Here is a 20,672-nt window from a genome sequence, read left to right on the forward strand (position 1 = left end):
TATATTCATTTTGTCGCAAAATTTGGACGCCAATTATGTTCATTCTGTCGCAAATGATGAATTTGTCAAAGGCGAGGAAAGCTAATTTAGAGGTGTGTGCAATTGCTTGTCTATGTGCTGAGAAGGGCAGCGAATGCATGTTGGTAGCATGAGAAGTTGATTGTGAAGGCATGACATAGGCAGCAAAGGCTAGCATGCAAGACGAATCCATGACATAGGTAGCAAGGAAAAAATAGAAACTCATATCCCTAATTGAGCACAAATACAAACCCACTAATTTCAACACAAAAATCAACTCCTTAATTCCATAATGGCTAAACAAAAATGTAATGTAGTTAAGTAAATAAATGAAAGATGCTGAAAAATGACCAAACTAATTTCTTAGAAACCAAACAAGTAGCCATAAAAGGGCTAAAAGCAAATAAACAGAGTAATTTATTAAAAATGTAGTACCTAGCATTACGATGAAGTTTGGATTCCGATCGAGTTAAACTTGTATGAATCAAACCTGCAAAACAAAACAATGAAGATTTTTGGAAGACAAATTGGAGACGAAGCTACTACTATGGCTACTAATGGAGGGGAGAATGAACGACCTTTTACTGAAATTTTAGAAGCATGCAAGTGATGGACAGTGTTGGTGCAGCAGCGATGCATAGGGTTCAAGCCATGAGCGAACATGTGCATTAGTTAATAGGTGTCCAAGTGGTTGCCAACAGCAAAGCCATGCATGCAGCGGCGGTTACAAGCACAATTCCTAAGAAGTAGGAAGCATTGGACAACCACTATCCAAGTAGTGGGCAGTTATTGGCGGTTACTATGAGATGAGGGACGAACTGACACCCTCAAGTTAATATCATGGTGTTGTTGAATGCCTTGCAGGTGCAGCCTGATGATTTCACATATGTGCTTGAGGAAGCACCTCAACCCGACGAGTTGAAGTTCTTTGTTGAATTGTATGTTGTCAACAGGGGCGATGTGTCCATCTTTGCCTCACTATTAAGGAATGACATGCGGGTTGAAGTGGCTAAGAACATGCATCCAACTTGGGACACTGAGGACACCACCATGGAGGAAACTGAGATAGGTGCAGCCCACATATACATGAGCATTTGGAAAGTTGAGTTGTTGGGAAGACACTTCAAGTTATACACAAGTGTCATGCCAAACAATCCCATGGCATTCATCTCTTTCCTACGATATAGCGCAAGGAACAAGAAAGCTATGTCAGTTTATGATTATAAATGGGTTGCTAGAAATAGAAAGCACAGGTGGATGAACCAACGAACAGGTTTATGCAAGTTCCAGACTTTGTTGAGATGAACAATGGCGAGAGCAAGATAGAGGGATCATCCTCAAGCTCAAGTAGTGGAAGTTCCAACGCTGGGCATGACCAAGCAATGGTTGCTACCTTCTAAGATGAAATGGAAGCATTTGCAGCTCAGAGGTCAATGAGCGCAAAATCGAATCAACAAGCTGAGGGAGAGCATGACCAAGTGGTTGTTGAGATGGAAGTTGTTGCTGACAAAGTCCATGAGATAGTATATATCTCTTCGGACGATGAGAAACTCATGCCAGCAGATGGGTGTTGAAGAAGAAGAGCTTGACCCTGGAGAGGAGGAAGAGCTAGATCCTGAAATGAAAGATATTCTACTCGAGCAGCTAGAGGAAGCACCCGAGGAAGACCTTAAGGACATTGAGGTGGAATTGGATGCAGAATCTGAGGCGGAGTTCGGGTTAGACTTTGAGCCGATTGAAGAGGTAGTATCCAATATAGAAGATGATCCGATGAGGTCGTCGAACTCTTTTAGTGGGGGTGGTTTTTAAGACCCTTACGCCTTAGCATGGTTGGTTGCCTTGAACCATGCTACGGTGAATGCAAGTGCAAGGCAGGGGTGTGGGCAATTTCTTGTCTATATTCTGAGCAGAAAAGTTAATTGTGAAGGCATGACATAGACAGTAAGGCCTAGCATGCAAGATGAGGGCATGACATAAATAGCAAAGCCTAGCATGCAAGTGATGGGTTGGTGCAAGGATAGTGCTGCAGCGGTGCAAAGGGTTCAAGCCATGAGCGAACAATAGCTAGGCATGCTTGGATGTGAGGGCTAAGTCTAAGATGTTAAAGAGGCATGTGAAACTTAAGTGGTGTCATGTGCATGAGTTAGTGGGTGTCCAAGTGCCTCCAACAGCAAAGCCATGTATGCAGTGTCGATTACCAGCAGTTCCTAAGAAGTAGGAAGCATTGGACAACCACTATCCAAGTAGTGGGTGGTTACTGGCGGTTACCAAGCTTAGTGGATGAGTGGTAGCAGTGACTACAAACTTCTAACAGGTTGTGGGTATAGTTGCAGCAACCATGATGCCAAGTAGTGGAGGATTTCCACTACAAACGTGACAAATGTAAAATCTTAAGCGAATTCAGGTGCCTATAGAATGGAGGGTTGTTCCATTTCATCTTATTTAAAGATGTTGAGACGCCAACACTCGATAGTGCATTATTTAGAGAAACACACGAGTGGTTTGTGGCGATCCAGCAAGTGTAGGTTGTATTCTTTTGCTTTAATTATGAATAGAAAAAAAAGTTGGGCGTGGCCCATATGCTTGTTGTGTGAGTGTGAGCTAGACAAATAGTGCGAAAAATTAACCTTGTTACACTTAACTAGAAACAAGAGCATGACTCAACACCATTATCTACTGCAAACATAAAGCAATAGAATTCTTATAAAATAGGGATACTCGCTCCTAAAGACTAGACAACAAACTACTAACTCTCAAAATTAAGTCAAACAAGACTCTATTTAATAAAACTCTTAACATAGAAAATCAAAGGAGAAGAGCTGGGTTGTTGAAATTAATTCTTGCACAATATGCAGTACTTGGTTCTATTGAATTGCATAATAAAGAGCCAATGATTTAGGAATTAATTTTCTCTTGATTTTCTCTTACCATATTTGTACAGCTTAATTGTAGGATTTATACGTGTCTTAGAGCCAAGCCTTGCATAGGCTATTTATATCGTTGTACACATTCATTGTATTGTATCAATATCAATAAATATGTACCATTCAAAAAATTAACATGGTATCAGAGCTATAGCCTTAGCATGAGAAAATTACCAAATTTTCTTCACTAGCAGGCGATGATGATGAATCCATCATGACCCCTAACAACAAAACGGGGGGACCACAAATAAAAAAAGCCTTGAAGGTGTCAACGATCCTTCAAGCCCATTTTATATATATCATTCAAATCACCCCGAATTAGTTTTGGTCTTAAAAACATTGGTTGGTGACAATTATGGCACTTAGACTAGATCCATGCTATAGCTTTGAGTGTTAAGAACAAAACAGGTTTAATTAATTGATGGCACGATCAAGAAACCTTCGCCAACAATGGAACCATCGAAATTTCAGTTTTGAAAACGGTGCAACGACATGATCCTTTCTTGGATCCTCAATTTTTTTGTAATCTGATCTCTCCAACAGCGTGATCTATACAGACACTGCACATGAGGTATGGTCAGATTTAAAAGATCATTTCTTTCAAAGTAATGCTCCTGATATTTTTCAGATACAAAGGGATAATGCTTTGAATAATCAAGATCAATTGTCACTTGTTGCACACTATACCAAATTGAAAGGTTATTAGGATGAATTGTCATCCTACAATGATGTTGAACCTTGTACATGTGGTGCTATGAAATCTGAAATAGACAAAGAGGAGTGATAATGGCTTATGCAATTTTTAATGGGCCTCAATGAATCGTATTCAGCAATTAATTAGAGGTCAAATACTCCTTATGCAACCTCTACCCACTGTGAAGAAAACCTACTTGCTCTTAACTCAAGAAGAGAAGCAAAGAGAGCTCTCTAATGTTTGTGCCAACCTTGAAAGTATGGTAATGTTTGCTATCAACAATCAAAGGAATTCTGGGTAGTCCTCACGAGTTAATTTTAAGAACAACAAGAAAGAGCGTCATTGCACTGTACCAATTGTGTCAGAGATTATCACACTATAGGGAATTGTTATTACATCGTGGGATTTCCATCGAGTCATCGTATACACAAGGGAAATGACAAGAGTGGACTAGAAATAATGAGATTGGAAATGCAAGAAATTCTTCAAACAATCAGTCACAAGCAAAAGAATAAGGCTGTTGCACACAAGAATAAGGTTGTTCCTACCTTTTATTTTTGCAGGATTTGGAAACGAAGAATATGATTGGGTGGGGTACGTAGGCGATGTGGCAATCTTTATTACATGGGACCAGCTGCTTCATCTCCCTCACCTTCTCCAGTTTCTCTCAACGTTAATTCCTCCAATGATTTGTGGCATTTGCGGCTCGAGGCATCCTTCTAGTGCTCGTCTAAAATTATCTAAACAATTTCTTGAAATTTCTTTTGATTCCAATAAATTTTGTAATTCTTGTCTTTTTGCTCGACAAACCAGATTACCATTTATATTAAGTTCTATTTCTAGTACTCATCCTTTTGAACTCATTCAGTCTAACATATGGGTACATAAGGTTCCCAACCATTCGGGGACTCACTAGTTTTAAACGATTATTAATTACTTCACATGCTGCACATGGATTTATTTGATGAGTTTTAAATCTGAAACTGTAGACTTGCTCAACTCTTTCTTTGCTTTTGTTGAAACCCAATTCAATCAAACGATTAAAAAGATTTGTGTTGATAATGGTGGGGAGTTTTACTCTCTGCGAGCATTTTTTTTTTTTTTTTGCTGAACGTGGGATCATTTATCAATGTACATGCATCTACACCAGTGTTTTCAAAGGCGTTCTTCAGGCGCGCCTCAAGGCGCGAGTCATGGCGAGGCGGCGGCCGATTGCGCACGACGTCGCCGGAATCTGCAAAAGGACTGAAAGGCGACGGCAAGGCGTTGAAGGCGTACGCCTCGCGACGGCAAGCGTTGAAGGCGGACGCCCAGCGACCACCTCTGCGACATTTTTTTTTTCAAAAACTCAGTCCCAAAACGATGTCGTTTTGGGCTGAGAGTTTAATAAACCCCTTCAGTGTTTTCAGACCTTGCCCTATCAGCGATTCTCTCAACTTCTCTGGGTTCTCTCTTCACGACGACAAGGCGGCTGCGGCTGGGTGGTCTCGGACGGCGGCCGATCAAGCAAGGGTGGTCATCTCTGTTCTGCGCAGCTAGCCAGCAAGGACGGTGGTCATCTCTGTTCTGCGCAGCCGGCGACAGAGCCTGTATGACCCACCCAGGCCTGACAGCAGCCCATCCATGAAGATGTGAAGAGTTGTTCTTCCATCTCTCACTGTGACTCTGTCCGACTCTCTCTCACTCCCTCAGTCCCAATCTCGGACCCTTGTTTTGCTGATTTGCTACCAGAGAAAGAAAAGGTATTTGTTGTTTTGTTGCTCTAAATTTTTCTGTGATGACTAATTTTGATGGGTTTACAATTGTGGGTAATTTGTATATTCGTCAAATTCTTACCTCATTTATGTGCTAGTTTGCTATGCTAATTGCATTATTACTCTCTGATATTGCTCTATGTGCAAGCTATTTAAGCTAGAATTGCAATTTTCCTTGGGGCAACAAAGGGAGTGATGACTGGTAAACTCACAAGGAAGAGTTGTATAGCTTGGATGATTGACAGCACACACGATTTTAGATTATTGAAAAACCAGATTCTTGAATAAAAATATATATTCAGTTTGAAGGTTTAGTCCACCCCAACAAACAATCCTATCCCCCCACCCTGTTCAACTCCAATGCCATTTCACATATTGTGAATTGTTGTGAATAATGAATATTGGGAATTTTTGCTGGTATTATATTTGTGATCTGTGAATATTGTGTAGAAATAGAAGCTCCTCTTCAATTTGATAGTGCACTTCCTCCTTCCCACATCGATTCCTTGGACAAGGATGATAGTGATATTAGTTTGAATGATATTGATGATAATGAGTGGGATGAATGAAGTGGTTGTTTTTACTATGTTTTTGTGAATGATCTTGTTAGATCAATATGCTTGTTTGGATTTCTATTTAATTTGAACAATATTATTGAATTTGATATGTAATATGGATGATTTTTATTTATGAATGACAATTAATGCTATTTTTAGCTATATAATTGTTTTTATAATTGTTTTATTATTATATTTTTTTATGCCCGAAAGGCTTACGCTATACGCGTCAAGGCTTACGCCTCGCCTTGCGAGACTGCAAACGCCTCGCGTGACGCTTTTGCGTCTGAAAACACTGATCTACACTACCCAAAAAAACGGAGTGGTCGAGCAGAAACATCGTCACCTTCTTGAGATGGCACGTGCCTTGCGTTTCCATGCTCATTTTCCGCTCCAATTTTGGGGGGAATGTATTCTTACCACTGTCTACTTAATCAATTACTTGCCCACGTCCATTTTGTTTGGTAAATATCCTTATGAAAAACTGTTTCACCGCACACCAACATACTCACATTTTGTTTGGTTATATATCAAGTCCGGGTTAATTTCTACAGCTTACACACCCACTTCGTTGCAAGTTGTAGACATTTTCACTAAACCATTGGGCAAAGCTTCTTTTGGATCTCTTTTAGGCAAGTTGGGAGTTTATAACCAACACTCTCCAACTTGAGTGGGAGTATTGAGTTGCAGAATATAGAGCCAATGATTTAGGTTTTAATTTGCCCTTGATTTTCTCTTACCATATTTGTACAATAACTTAATTGTAGGATTGAGTCCAAGAGCCAAAGCCTTGCACAAACTATTTATAGAGTTGTACACATCCATTGTATTATATCAATATCAAGAAATATATACCATTCAGAAAATTAACGGGTTCCTTTGATACCACAAGCACCAACAACAAAGCACCACCAAGGATAATATGAGTAATCTTATCAGGAAATGGAGATCGAAAAACCCCATACCCCATACCGCTCGAACCGCAGAACTAAGAATAGCATGCATAGTGGAAGCATAGACTGGACTAAACCACTTTATGACCAAAGAGATTATCAAGAATAGGCAATGCAGTATGTAAGAAACGCCAATCAAAGTGAAGAATGTTAAGAGGCACCTTGAGCTTCCAAAGATGCTACCATTCTAAGTGAAATGCCAAATCCAGCAGCAACCAACAGAATGGATAGAATTTGATCAACCTCAATACAACTAAACACTTGCTGGAGCTTACCAACGTTTCATTGACCAGACTCACCAAACAGATCACACACGATAATAGAGAGGCAAACTTGGACTATAATCATTGAACTCAAAAACTAAATCATTGGGCAACCCTGAATTAATAATACAAATATACCAACGGATTTACCATCCTCAATTCTCCATGTAAGGCTGTTTTCTATTTATGTTTTCTAAAAGGTTAGAATAATAATTGATCGGTGTCTCTAACATTATTGTTTTGTTAAACAGAATTTTGATGGTTTGGCGATAAGCTATTGTGCCTCTTTGGATTTTGTCCTCTTGTTGCAGGGAATCACAGACTTCGCTTCTTCTCAGTTCCGAGGGTGATTCATTTCCAAGGTTAATATTGATTGTGTGAAAAAGATACATCTTGTATTCCTTGACTCAATTTAACTGACCTAGATATCCATCATTTTCTTAGACAGCTTGAGGAAGATCCGGCATATTATGCATGTGGCAAACTGTGCTGCATATGTTTTGGCTTCCTTATCCTTTGATAGTTCAAGGTTTTTTCTTCAGAAAAATATAAAAAATAAAAACAACCCTTTACTTTGCATTAAAAAATCCATAACGACCTTAAACACCCACCGGACCAATCTCAATAATAAGTGATTCTTAATCTACAAAACCCATCCTTTTATTACTTACTAGTTGAACTTTCAATTAGTAAATACTAGTTGAAAGTTCAATTCACATGCAATTCACAAAGCACTTTCAATTCATCAGATATAAAATAATACTACCAACCAAATATATTACCACACACAAGATAGAAAAACAAAACAAAAGGATAGCTGATATGGACTTCATCTCCTAGGTCGGGTCGTGCGTCGCTGGCCTGTAAGAACAAAATGAATAATAAGTTACAACATTCCAACACTGTACAAAATGAGTATCAAAACAAGAATGCATGAACTGGACAAAAGGGCGTTTAACCAAGAGCACTCTTAGAGATAAACTTGAGTTTATGCAGAGTGCAAGCACAACAGTAGATTTATCTTTTATTTTGGTGGGGGTAGGGGGCTTAAAGGCCAGAACAGAAAAACAGCAGCATATTTATCCTAAGGCATGAGGTCTGTGTCTTATTAAGTACCGCAATATTCAATATGTTATAGAGCACCATAGAATTTTAGGTCCCCATACACACATAAACAGAGTACAAAAGCCACAATATTTTTATTACTCCAAAGCCTTTTTGTACCACAAGAAATCATTGAACAAAAAAATCCATTTAAAAAGAAGCCTTTACTACGGCCATAGGAACAAGAACAACCTTGTCAAATAAAATTGTGTTTCAAATGCCATAACAAAACACACATAAGCTCAACCTTCACCGAGACCCATGGATTGGATATACTTCTTTTTTAATGAAGAATTATGAAACACTTAAACTAGCATATTCTGGTTCCTGACTCGCATACTTTCCTATCAGTCTTTTACCAAACAAGGAAAACAGAAAGAATTCTCAATGCAAATGAGTCATCAATATAAAAGGCTTTTTTACCCAAATAGCACCTGAACTATAGGGGGTGTGCTCAAATACCACCCAAACTTTTTTTCTTGCCAATTTACCACCTGAAATTATTAATATGTGTTAATTTGCCACCTAACATCCATTTTTCTGTTAAATCATCAAAAAATTTCCCAAACTTCCCATTTTGCCCTTGAATACAATAAAAAATATTATTATTTTAAAAACTTTTTTTAAAATATAATTAGAAAAAAAATTAAAAACTAAAAAAATAGAAAATGGAAATACCCTTTTTTTTTAGGGGGTTTAATTAGATTTTTTTTTTTAATATTTAAAATACTTTTTTTATATAAATGACAAAAATACCCTTGAAATAAACAGAAAATTTAACTAAAATGACGGTAGGTGGTAAATTGGCCAATATGTGAAAGTTCAGGTGGTAAATTGGCAAGAAAAAAAGTTTGGGTGGTATTTGAGCACACCCTTTATAGTTCAGGTGGTATTTGAATAAAAAAGCCCAATATAAAATATTCAAAGATTGTAGTTCCATTTTTCCAAAAACCCTATATGATAATTCCTTATAAAGTATTCAAGGATGCATACCACTTCGGGAGGGTGGGTTTTCAGTGGGGCTCCCAATTTGGGCAGGGGAGTGCATATGACTCGTCAACTGTGCCAGTAAACCTTCAAACCGATTCATTTGCTCAGATAGCAAACCCTCAACCCGGCCAAGTTGCTCTTTCAATCCCTGGACCTCAGCTGCACTTCTTTGTTCAGACTCCTCTTGTCGCTGCTTTGATTCCTCAAGTTGCCTTCTAATTTCACTAACAGTAGAAGAAGAAGATGATGATGAGCCCCATAACTCTCTGGGGGTTATACCATCCCCATAACCACGCACCCGACTATAACGCTCAGGTCCAAAAACCTTTACAAAAATTTCATCTTCAGACATCTGTGCAGCCCCCGCAGACATTTGATTATAATGTTTCTTGATCTTTGACTGCATTCAAAAATTGGAACCACTAGGTACAATGTGATAAAAAGAAAAAAGAAAACTAGACTACACCAAACTCAACATACATATTAACTTAACCATGAATTAGGTATGCTTGCATTTTCAATATAATTTTGGGGTGAATTTATACCAATGCCTCTTGTGAAGCTGGATTTGCAGCTAGTCCATCAGGCCGCACATGGGTGAGTTCCCATAGAAGTGTACGGCCAGGGTCATTTCCAGTCTTCTCTTTCTACCATTTCACAAACAACAAAATAAGAATGACAAGGAATTCAATAGAAAATTACTCGGTAGAATTTAAAACAGAAGATGCAATGAATAGCTCAGGTCATACCGTTTCCTCGCGGACTTGCTGGAAACTCTTGGAGCCAGATGTGTGGATTATGTCATTTTTGGAACCATTCTCCTTGTTTCTCTTACTAATTAACTGCATTCAGGGAAGACTATGAATGTATAAAAAAAACTAATTAGAAACAGAGTAGAGAACTGAAAGGAGAATAGGGAATAACATAAAGTTTCTTGATTTCTCCCACAAATAATTTCTTTAGAACTTAAGGTTACAGAGGTACGATCCTATAGAACAGATCCTGTTCAAGTAAGGTCTTCCCACAAATGATTTATTTGACGTGCAACATACACACAAATATTTTTGGTCCTGGTACCTGCCAGTCAGGTGAGCTCCATAAATTTATAAGATACTCCCAATCATCCTCAGCAACATTTGGTGGTACTTTTTCCCGTGCTTCCTCAGTTGTCTCACATGTTTCATAAAACATTTTCTTGAGGTGGTGTCGATAATTGTGGTAGGATCTATGAATCTGATCCAATACCCATGCCATGTGATCTTCGACTTTGAAGCGCTTCTGAGAAACATGCATGAAGAGATATTACATAGTAAACATGCAAAAATAAGGATTACAGAGGGTATAGTGTGAACTACTTTGCAAATCTTTTGTTGTACTAACCAACATATGTTCATATGCCTTCTTTTTAATATCAAATGAGATTTCCTTCCACGACTTGGCCTGTAGGGGTAATTCCCGGGTTTGCCTAACCAGGGCTGTACACTCAGATTTGAAAAACTTGGAGCTTTCACCTACGGGTCTACGGTTCCTCCAGCTGATATCAAATCTTGCCCCAAGCGGTATTTGTGTTAGTTTAAGGTTACGGGTGGGCCCTCGCGTCCTCCTTTTCCCCATGTTTGAGCTTTTCAAAACTAAAATAATAAATAAAAATTTATAGAGATGAAAGAATAAGTAACGTAGACCAAGAATGAAAAATACAATATGCATGCATCATTATCGTAATGGACAATTAATATTGTCAGAAGCACAAATCCCACAAGAATTATTGTCAGTTCAAATGTCGAGGTATATATATATATATATATATATCAATATTTATACATCAGAATATGGAGTATTAACTCCCATAATTTATCTTGAAAATAAGTGGGAATTACACTTAATAACATAGACGAATCATTAAATAATTACAAGAAAAGAAAAAGAAACTCTGATTTCCTAAACAAAAGCAAATGCATTGAAGACACTGATTAAAACAGTTTGAACTAAAATGTGAAAGGCCAAATCACATTTTTGGCCCCCTAAAGTTTGACCGCATTTTCACTTAAGTCCATGTATTTCAAAGATATTGTACACTTCTAGTTTGGTTTATTTTGCAATCAAGAACAAAAGCTCAACTCTCCTTATCTCTTTCCCATACATGCAAGTATCAATTGCCATTACCTAATCAGAAGGATAATCATTTGGAGACCATTTCTTTGGTCATTATATTTATCAGAACTCAATCTTATCAAAGGCAATGAACTATGTATAAAATGGAGAATTTATCCTATAAGCATAAGAAAAGTGAGCATATATAAGCACTGAGATTTAAGCCATTAGATTGGAAGATTTTAAATTAAATAAAATAGGTTCTTAGCAATCCAATGGCTCAAATCTAAATGCTTATGTTATGTCACTTCTCTCATGCTTATAAGAGAATTTCTCATACAAAATGCATAGTTAATTAGTAATTTATGGAAAATAGTCACCCCACTTCTAGCCACTCCAGCAATTATGCCTTTTCTTGGAATCTTGCCCCTACATTTACCCCCTGATAACATGTCTTGCCAACCCTGTTCTCCAAATCTCGCAATCCTAACTTCAACAATAAGCGGTTGAACTTTTGAATTATCAATCAAATAAAGAAGGGATATAAATCTATGATATATGAGACTTAACAGAATTAAAAAGTGAAAACTAAAGAACTCAGAGCTACTGATTTTAGACATACTCAAGAAGTCAAGATGAAATTTGTGCTGATTCTTATATTTTGTAATCTATTAATTTAATCTGTTAGTTTGTACGTGCTCATGCATGCAGGCATGGACCTACTTTCATATTGTGCATACAGCCCAAGTAATACTATGTGAACAATAACCCATTAGAAAACCAATAAAGTCTACCCTAAACGAACTGCACACTGGGCACAGGAGCGTACCACCCCTAGTAACTGTACAACAAACCCAACCATACCAGAATCTTGGTAACTGATTTTATCACAGAATCAAATGAGGCCATACTCCAAAGAGAAAATGAACTTTTGAGAAGACAAAACAATATCACACATACAACACATTCCTACATGTGCCGACATATTCAAAATATATAAAATTTCAAATAGACTTCTGTATTTGCAATAAAAGAGATTCTGAGCCAAAGTAATTAGTCTTGCCAAACAACACAACCCAATGCTGTAGGTGCATAAATGATAACCACTAAGTTTATTTATTGCTTAACTGCCTCCCAATTTAAATTTATTATCACCACAGGAATATAAGTTTAGTAAAGCACAACAACAATCAAAATAAAGTAACATAACAAAAATAATGTGAATACATTACCATCAATTGTCCCTGGTTCTTTACTGCACAAACCAGCAGCTGTCCAATATTTCATGAACTTCTCCTTCACCCGTTTCATAAGGTCCAAAACATAGTTACCCTCATTGTAATACTTGCAGCAGTTCATCCAAATGTATTGGACATCCTTAAATACATCCTCCGAGTTCCTGTACTTAGTACCGTTTTGAAGGTTGTTGCATATTGTTCCAAAATCCATTGGTGTATCTATGACATCAAAGTAATCCTGGTTCCAGCCACAAAACCACCACCCCCCACCATAGGAAAAAAGAAACAAGGAAGAAAAATAAGAAACAAAGAGAGATAAAACAATAAGGAAGAAAATAGAAATAAGAAAGAATGACAGAAACGCAATTTAGAACACATATTTGAGCAATGTGCCACAGTGGGTCTGTTTTTGCTAACATCAGATAAGTGATTAAAGTCATTTCCTAACAATTCTACCACAAAAAACATCTCTAAGAAATCCTACATTTCCAACTTATGAATTCAGGCAACATAATAGAGACGAAAGAACCTTACAATTTTCTTAAAAGCATTTGTATTTCTTTTTAATACATGGTGTTCTACAGAATGAGTCGAATGACCAGAACGGGATATGAATCACAGTGTATGCATTAACTTGTAGATATATATGAAGAGCATAGACTTACTGTCATCATACTCCTGCATTAAATACGGGTTTCCTCTGGTAAGTTAAGCTCACTCCATACTCCGCGCCCCCAACTTAGCCCACTCCCACCCATCCCAGCCCAACCCTGCTTATCCCAGCCCACCCCATGTTGAAAACCCGGATTCGCCCCTGTGATTGATCTTTACTTTTTTTCTACTTATCTTACAATTGTTATTGGATCTTGGTAATTAGAGATTTATGTTGCAAAAAATCTCTAACATAAAATACATCACACCTTAAGTCATTAGCATGAAAAATCAATGCCCAAGAAACTCCAAGAGTTTCAATGTTCTTGGTCATGTTACACAAACTTGGGTGAGTGAGTTAAAGGCTGGTTTGCATCTATGAATCAACATCATATAATTCCCATATCTTGGTCAAGACAACTAAATGGTCTATTTACCCACCTGATAATCCTTCCGTATCCAAGGTTAGCCACTTAATCTCAATAAGATATGTAAGACAATATATCCAATGCAGGAAGACTCACATTATGACAATAAAATAGGTGATGTTTAAAGTTCGATCTCAAGGTAACTTAAGACTAGTAGTACAAATGAGTTCAGTTTTCCACTAGTTGGCAAGGTTACTGGTAATCAGCTTGTACCAAAAAGCACGTGGTTGACACGGTAACTTGATATATTTGAAGCTAAAAGCTGCAATCCCCTCTTAGAAGCTCTTAATACCCCCATAGAGATAGGGTATTGTTACACCTTTTACACAGAACAAGAAGACAGATTCCAGAGCATGATACATCATAAGGATCACCATATGAAGTTATCACTTAAGAAATACACTTAGACAGTATGTATATAGCAATTTACACTTACAGGTAATCTCAGAGCAATTGGGTCCACAGGAATGTTGAAAGGTACAGCTGCATCCATTTTCATAACCCTCTTAATCACCTAAAAGGTGAAATAATTTGAGAACAGCAGTAAGTTCAATCACATAACATAATATGGTTAGAAAAGCACTTTCATTGTTTTTGAAAACAAATCACATTTGTCCCTTACTTTGAATGTACAAAGACTACGCGAGCAGAACCTAAAATTGTAAAACCAAAAAGTTACAACAGAAACCATTAATGAAATTTCCATCATACCACCAGGGCAGCACTCAATTCTTTCTTATTACAGGGAGAACCCTGAGAAGGCGCCTCTTGCTCATTCTGAAATCCACTTAAAGAACCCAAGACTGTCAAGGGCTTAGTCTTTGCACTATCAATCTTCTTTGATGAGCTACCCGTCTGGAGATTCACTTCACCATACTTCCTAAGCAATTTCTGTACTGTCCTGTCCACTGAGCTCACATTTTCATCACCATATGACCAATCACTGCCCATCAAAGGAGAAGAATAACCCGAATCAACCTCCATTTCAGGGTTAAATTCCTCATCAGTATGGTCTTCGTCGTCAGATTGATTCCACCCAAAATTATTTCCTTCTTCAACATTTTGACTTACAAAGTTCAAGAATGCTTCTTCTTTCTCACTGACCACCTTCTCACTGACCACTCTCTCACTGACCACATTGGGCTTCTTTGGTGGCCTTCCCCTTCCTCTTCCCCTGTACGCATGTTTGCGCCTCATGATCTACACGATCAAACATAAAAAATTAAAAAATATATATATATATATATATCACTAAGAGCAAAGCTGGGCCACTCGAAACAAGAGCTCTCTACATAAATCAGCAATAATTACATACTAACAAGCTTCAAAATTTGTTTAATTCGTTCAAAAAAGAAAATCAATCGCAAAAAACAAAAAAGGTTGTTGTCCCCAAAACAGTCATTATCTATCTTAGTTGGGATTGAGCTGCATATAAGCTGCGTAGAGAGAGATTTACCTTCGTCTGAAGCTAAGATCGTAGAGATCAGGGGTTGGGATAGTAGGGAAATTGGGGATTAGGGTTCTGAATATTGCAGGGACTAGCAGCAGACATAGTCGTGGCTACTGAGTGTGGGATAGATACAGACCGCTGCTAAATGCTAATTCGTGTTTCTAACTTTTCTTGACCTCGGTAATGCGGCGAGCATAGTTGCTAGTTTGCTACCAAAAGGCAATAGGGTCAATTTTAACCAAATATTCTATGTTCACCGAGGTGTTATTTTTATTTTATTTTTTTCAAATATGTAGAAATGTGATTGATAGATAATTGATAAATGGTTGAAATGTTGTCAATAAATGTTCTATAAATCTTATTGTATCAATGTAGTCGCAATATGTAAATAAATTGTCGATAATTTTTATTCGATGCAGTTAGAACTGTTCGCAACGATAAACGATTGAAAAAAAAAATCAATTGGAATAGTCTATAATTATTGATAATAATTGATACTATAATAGCTCATATGATATTAGAAAAAAGAGGAAATAACTCATCAAAAGTGCTATTTTTGAAAGTAGACATTTTTGCAAAATGGTTATCATTGTTGGGTGCTACTTGTGTAAGTTAATTACAGAGATTTAATTGAAAAAATTGAAACTAAACAGACTCAAGTGAAATAAAGATTAAACTACTGAGATAAAAAAAGACCATTTGCCCTTAAATTTTTGTTGAAAGAAACTAGATAAAGAAAGAGACAGAAAAGAAATAATTAGAGGAGATCGACAAAGTATGGTTGTGAAAGGCATGGATTATCCTTAGAGATCCGACCAAAGTTTCAGCGTAAAGTGTAAATCAAAATGGTGAAAGAAAACCTTAACATATATATCCTAATCTTATGAGTTTGATATACAAGTAACTTATGATATGATTTAAATATCAAAACAGATCTAATTAACAATTTATAAAGTGAATTTGTCATGATCAATGAATCTGTCAAAATTGAAGGATTAAAAATATATATCTTTTTTCGTTATATGTGTCTATATATATATATATAGACTTTTCATGGAAAAGATGATAAGATATATTCATATATCATGAATTTTAATGTACAAAGATGAAATATTTGAAGGATATATAGTAATTATTAATTAACCAATATAAAGTCATAGTTTTTATTCCTCCCAGAAGATTATTATTGCGTGACGCAAAATTATGTGAAGTATATATATATATATATATATATATATATATCCTGCAAAAAAGAAACAAATAATGGTTCAAAGGCATCAAGTATATGCATAAAGCTAGCTAATGAGCTACAATTTTTTAAATTAATTCTACCAAGAGAATATACAGCAGAAAGTGGATATATATATATACATCCTGCAATATTTAGAAACTATATATGGCTCAAATGCATTAAACATGAGCTACAATTTTATAAAATAACTATACCAAGAGAATATACAGCAGAAGGTTCCACTTGCTAGAAGCTAGATGATGATCTGTCTTGTACAGTTGTATATACGTATATATAAATTGTCAAAATTAATTGGTGTGGACATGACTCAATTGACATTGTTATAATTGGTGTGTACGTATATATATATATATATATATCAATTAATTCACATACATAACGTTACGCATTTGAACATGTGAGAAATATATAGCACATGAACCTTGAAGATGTCAAAAGCTTGACCTAACAGGAAACTCCATGGAAATAACTGCCTTCCAGGACAAGCAATTAACAACCAACTTTCTCCCCCATTTTCCTTATCAACCTAACCCGCGTACCTTTCTAGTTAGCTCTATATATATAGCTCTCCCCAAGCTTTATCCACATCCATTAATTCAAGCCCAATACGCCAAGCTCTCTGATCTCTCTCTCTCTCTCTAGCTCTCGTCTAAATTGCAATAACATATTCATCTCAAAGTCACCTTCCAGCTGCCATTCACAACCACCGCTATTTCTGCCGCCGCCACCACCGCCACCGCCACCGCCACCGTAGTTTAAGACTCGTACTACATCTACACCACCACAAAGAATCGATCATGTCTCTTAGACCTACTAAGCAAGCATCCATAAAAGATGCAACTGCCACCACCTCCTCCACCAGCGACACCCCGAAAAGCCCTCAACAACCTCCTCAAGCCACCTTCTCCCAACGCGCCATCTCCCAAACCCTAACAAGCACAGCCAACCTAGCCAACCTCCTCCCCACCGGCACCCTCCTGGCCTTCCAACTCCTCACCCCTGTCTTCACCAACAACGGCTCCTGCGACGCCGCCACGCGTCCCATGACCCTCATCCTCCTCTTCCTCTTCGCCCTCTCCTGCTTCGTCGCCTCCTTCACCGACAGCGTCAAGGCCAACAATGGACAAGTCTACTACGGCCTGGCAACACCCAAGGGCCTCTTTGTGTTCGACTACCCGGATGCTTCGGGTTCGGGTCTGCCCGATTTGACCAAGTTCCGGATCCGCTTCATTGATTTGGTGCATGCACTTCTGTCTGTGCTTGTGTTTGGTGCTGTGGCTTTGAGGGACAAGAATGTTTTGGGGTGCTTTTATCCCAAGCCTGGCCATCAGACTCAGGAGGTTTTGGACATTGTTCCGGTTGGGATGGGACTCATTTGCAGTCTGCTGTTTGTGGTCTTCCCCACCAGAAGACATGGCATTGGCTACCCTATTACACCTGGCAAACAGTAATTGGTCGATCCACATTTGACTCTCTATTTTTTTATATTACCCTTTTACCCTTTGTTTTGCGTTGAAGGGTTGTTTATAGTTTAGATGGAATGAAAGTGTAAGAAACATGTACAAGTAATTCTCTATTTTGGCAGCAGAATAAATTATATCAAGTTTGATTCCTTCAAGAATGCAACTATATATTCTATGTGCAATTGTGCATTTTCTATTTGAGCTAGCATATTGCATTCTATTTGAGCTAGCAATTGTGCATTTTCTATAAGCATGTGGTCATCATCTGTGTGTTTTTTTTTTTTTTTGGTCAAGGTCATCTGTGTTTGTTAAAGAAAAAAAAACACGGTCCACTTAAAGACCATATCAAAAGTTGCATGACGTTTTCGGTGCTATCTACCCAGTTGTATTGGTTTATTGGGTTAAGCCAATTACGAGCCACACTTTGATTTTTGCACTCTATTTTTCTCCATTTGCATTTTTCATATTTTTTTATTATTTTTTTATATATATTTATTACTTGTATTTCCAATTATATTATTTTCTCATTCCTTCATCTTTTTCATCTTTTTCTCAATTATAAAGTATAAACTGTCTCCTCTGGTCAAGTCCGCTCCCTTTCATATTATTCCTCTTCTTTTATGGACTACGATAATTTATTTAATTTGTTTTTAGTTTTGGTCTGAAGACTTTATTTCCCTTCAAATTTATAAATTTCTCCAACCAAATAAATGAGAAATGAAAAAGGGGCTTTTGGGAGAGAAGATGAAGCATGACCCACAACTGTTATGGTTCTGGAAAACCCAAACCAGGAGAATTACTTCCTCATTCAAATTTATTTCTACTTTCCATTTTATCAAGAAAAAAAAAAAGATGGAACTTTTCAACAAATCTAAAAGCAACATCGTAATCGAAGGATGTATTAATTATACTCCTTGTAACCCTTATCCATGATATGTATGTATTGACAAAAGTCTTCATCAACAATTGAGAAAAGTATTCAAAAAATTTGGGGTTGCTTTTGTACCTTAAGGAATTGGAAAGTACTCATTCTAACATTTAGCGTAGATATTTTTATGGAAAAAAACTTATTTATTTCCAAGTTGTTGTGATGTGGTATTCCATGAAGAGAGAGATAGAGACAAAAAATGAGAGAGAGTGAGAGAAGAGAGAGAGCTACTAAGAGAGGAGGAATGTCATGTGGTATCACATGAGGGGTAAATAAGTTATTCTCATTTCTATGACTTATGAGAGAAACTTTCCTACAATAGAGGTATGACTGATTTGGTATTCTAATTCAATAACATAATGACACTTATGTTTTTATATTTCATCACATAACAATTTCTCTAATTTTAAGACAGAAACTATTTCTTGGGATGTCAAGTCAGCCACTATATCCCTGTTATAGATAAGTTTTTTTTTTAACTTATGAATCTTATAACTATGTTGAAAAATATGTAGTTTTAAAGTTGCTTATAAAAAGTCTAATATATGAATGCCAATGATAAGTGATTGGCCTCTAGAGCAAATATACAACAACAAAATCATTGAGTACCAATTACCTTTTGATCGATGTTTCAATTCTTCTGAATTATTGCACCCATCTTAGAGAATAGAATCCTTACTGCTTTACAGAGGCTATAGAGGATTCATAAATTTCCTAAATACGTTTAAGGGACTTCATGCTACAATTATTAAGTTTAACATTCAACTACGTATCAATTTTCTTACCAAGAACCTTTTTATCCTATCTTCATCTTATTTTTCTTTTTCACACTATATTGAATGTTGTGTACTCTTTAAAATTGATTTTTATTTTCACAATATGTGGTAGAATAAAAAATGAATGCATGCTAACCTCCTTATAAGATTTTTGCACCCATTTTTTGCACATCCGGGCCTATATTTGACTCTTACAGCTTAGATGGTTTTAGGCCGTTTGATTGTGAGAGCACATTGTAAGTGATTATATAGAATAAAAACTTTATATAATCCCCTTACGATGTTTTCCTTTCAGCCATGACACTATTTAAACTCTACCAAATTTTTGAGAATACGTTCTGGGTCATCTGTTACAAGTAATCTTGGAATTTTCACAACTTCACAAGTGAATTTAAGGAAAAAAAAAAGTTCTCTCTTGAACTCATTCCCTAACTCCAACAAGGTGGGGTCTGGATTCAGTTTTAAAATTCCCTCCATCCCCTCAAACCCTTCCCTTTAAATCCTTTTTAAGCCTTTGGCCCTTCTATGAATGACTATTCAGGCAAAAAAGATAAAATAAAAAAGTTAAAAAAGCCCATAATATAAATTAGGAAAACTTTCATTTAGATCATTTAATTTAACAATTTACTAACTAAAGTCTTATGACTTTTAAAATTTTAACTAAAGTCCACTAATATTGTAACTATTCCATATTACATAATATTGGTTCATTAGTTTCAATTTTTTCACACGTACCACGTGCCGAACCCTTGACGGTCATTTTCGAGTGTTCGGCCAGTAGCGGATCTAGGAATCATTGTTTATGGGGTCAAGATTCAAGTTGAGTGCGTGAGAGTCAACGGTGGTGACACCTTTTGTGACAGCGAGCTTCACCATATGTGTGAGAGTTGAATTGAGTTTGGGTGAGATTAGGGTCAAATTGGGTTTGGGTTTAGGTTTAGAGCCCTATTCTTTCTCAATGTGAAAGGCAAAAAAGGATTGTTGACATATGTGTTATCTAAATGTTAAATCTTTCAATTTTTGTTTTTTAAATAAAATTGTCAGAACGAAGTCGTTTTGACAAGTCTCTAAGTTAAAAAAAAAAAAAATCACACCTCCTAGACACGTGATCCACTCTCTTCTTTTTCTCCTTGCCTCT

At 36.8% G+C, this 20,672-nt stretch overlaps 2 protein-coding genes across 2 annotated transcripts; one reads left to right on the forward strand and one right to left on the reverse strand.

The window, feature by feature from the left end:
• Positions 1-7,784: 7,784 nt before the first annotated feature.
• LOC147279826 (uncharacterized) lies at positions 7,785-15,305 on the reverse strand. Its single transcript, XM_086252583.1, has 10 exons — positions 15,122-15,305; positions 14,377-14,865; positions 14,102-14,179; positions 12,581-12,824; positions 10,638-10,888; positions 10,335-10,535; positions 10,007-10,099; positions 9,803-9,904; positions 9,261-9,657; positions 7,785-8,024 (listed from the first exon to the last, which is right to left on the reverse strand). The coding sequence occupies exons 2-10, from the start codon at positions 14,860-14,862 to the stop codon at positions 7,993-7,995; spliced, it is 1,884 nt and encodes a 627-aa protein (XP_086108709.1). The 5' UTR covers positions 14,863-14,865; positions 15,122-15,305; the 3' UTR covers positions 7,785-7,992.
• A 1,738-nt stretch (positions 15,306-17,043) lies between these two features.
• Positions 17,044-17,988, forward strand: LOC147279827 (protein DMP3-like). The gene has a single exon (XM_086251271.1). The coding sequence runs from the start codon at positions 17,165-17,167 to the stop codon at positions 17,816-17,818; it is 654 nt and encodes a 217-aa protein (XP_086107397.1). The 5' UTR covers positions 17,044-17,164; the 3' UTR covers positions 17,819-17,988.
• The last annotated feature ends 2,684 nt before the right edge of the window (positions 17,989-20,672 follow it).

The sequence above is a fragment of the Dryas octopetala genome, chromosome 7, assembly GCF_963921425.1.
Source record: "Dryas octopetala chromosome 7, drDryOcto1.1, whole genome shotgun sequence".
Lineage (NCBI taxonomy): Eukaryota > Viridiplantae > Streptophyta > Magnoliopsida > Rosales > Rosaceae > Dryas > Dryas octopetala.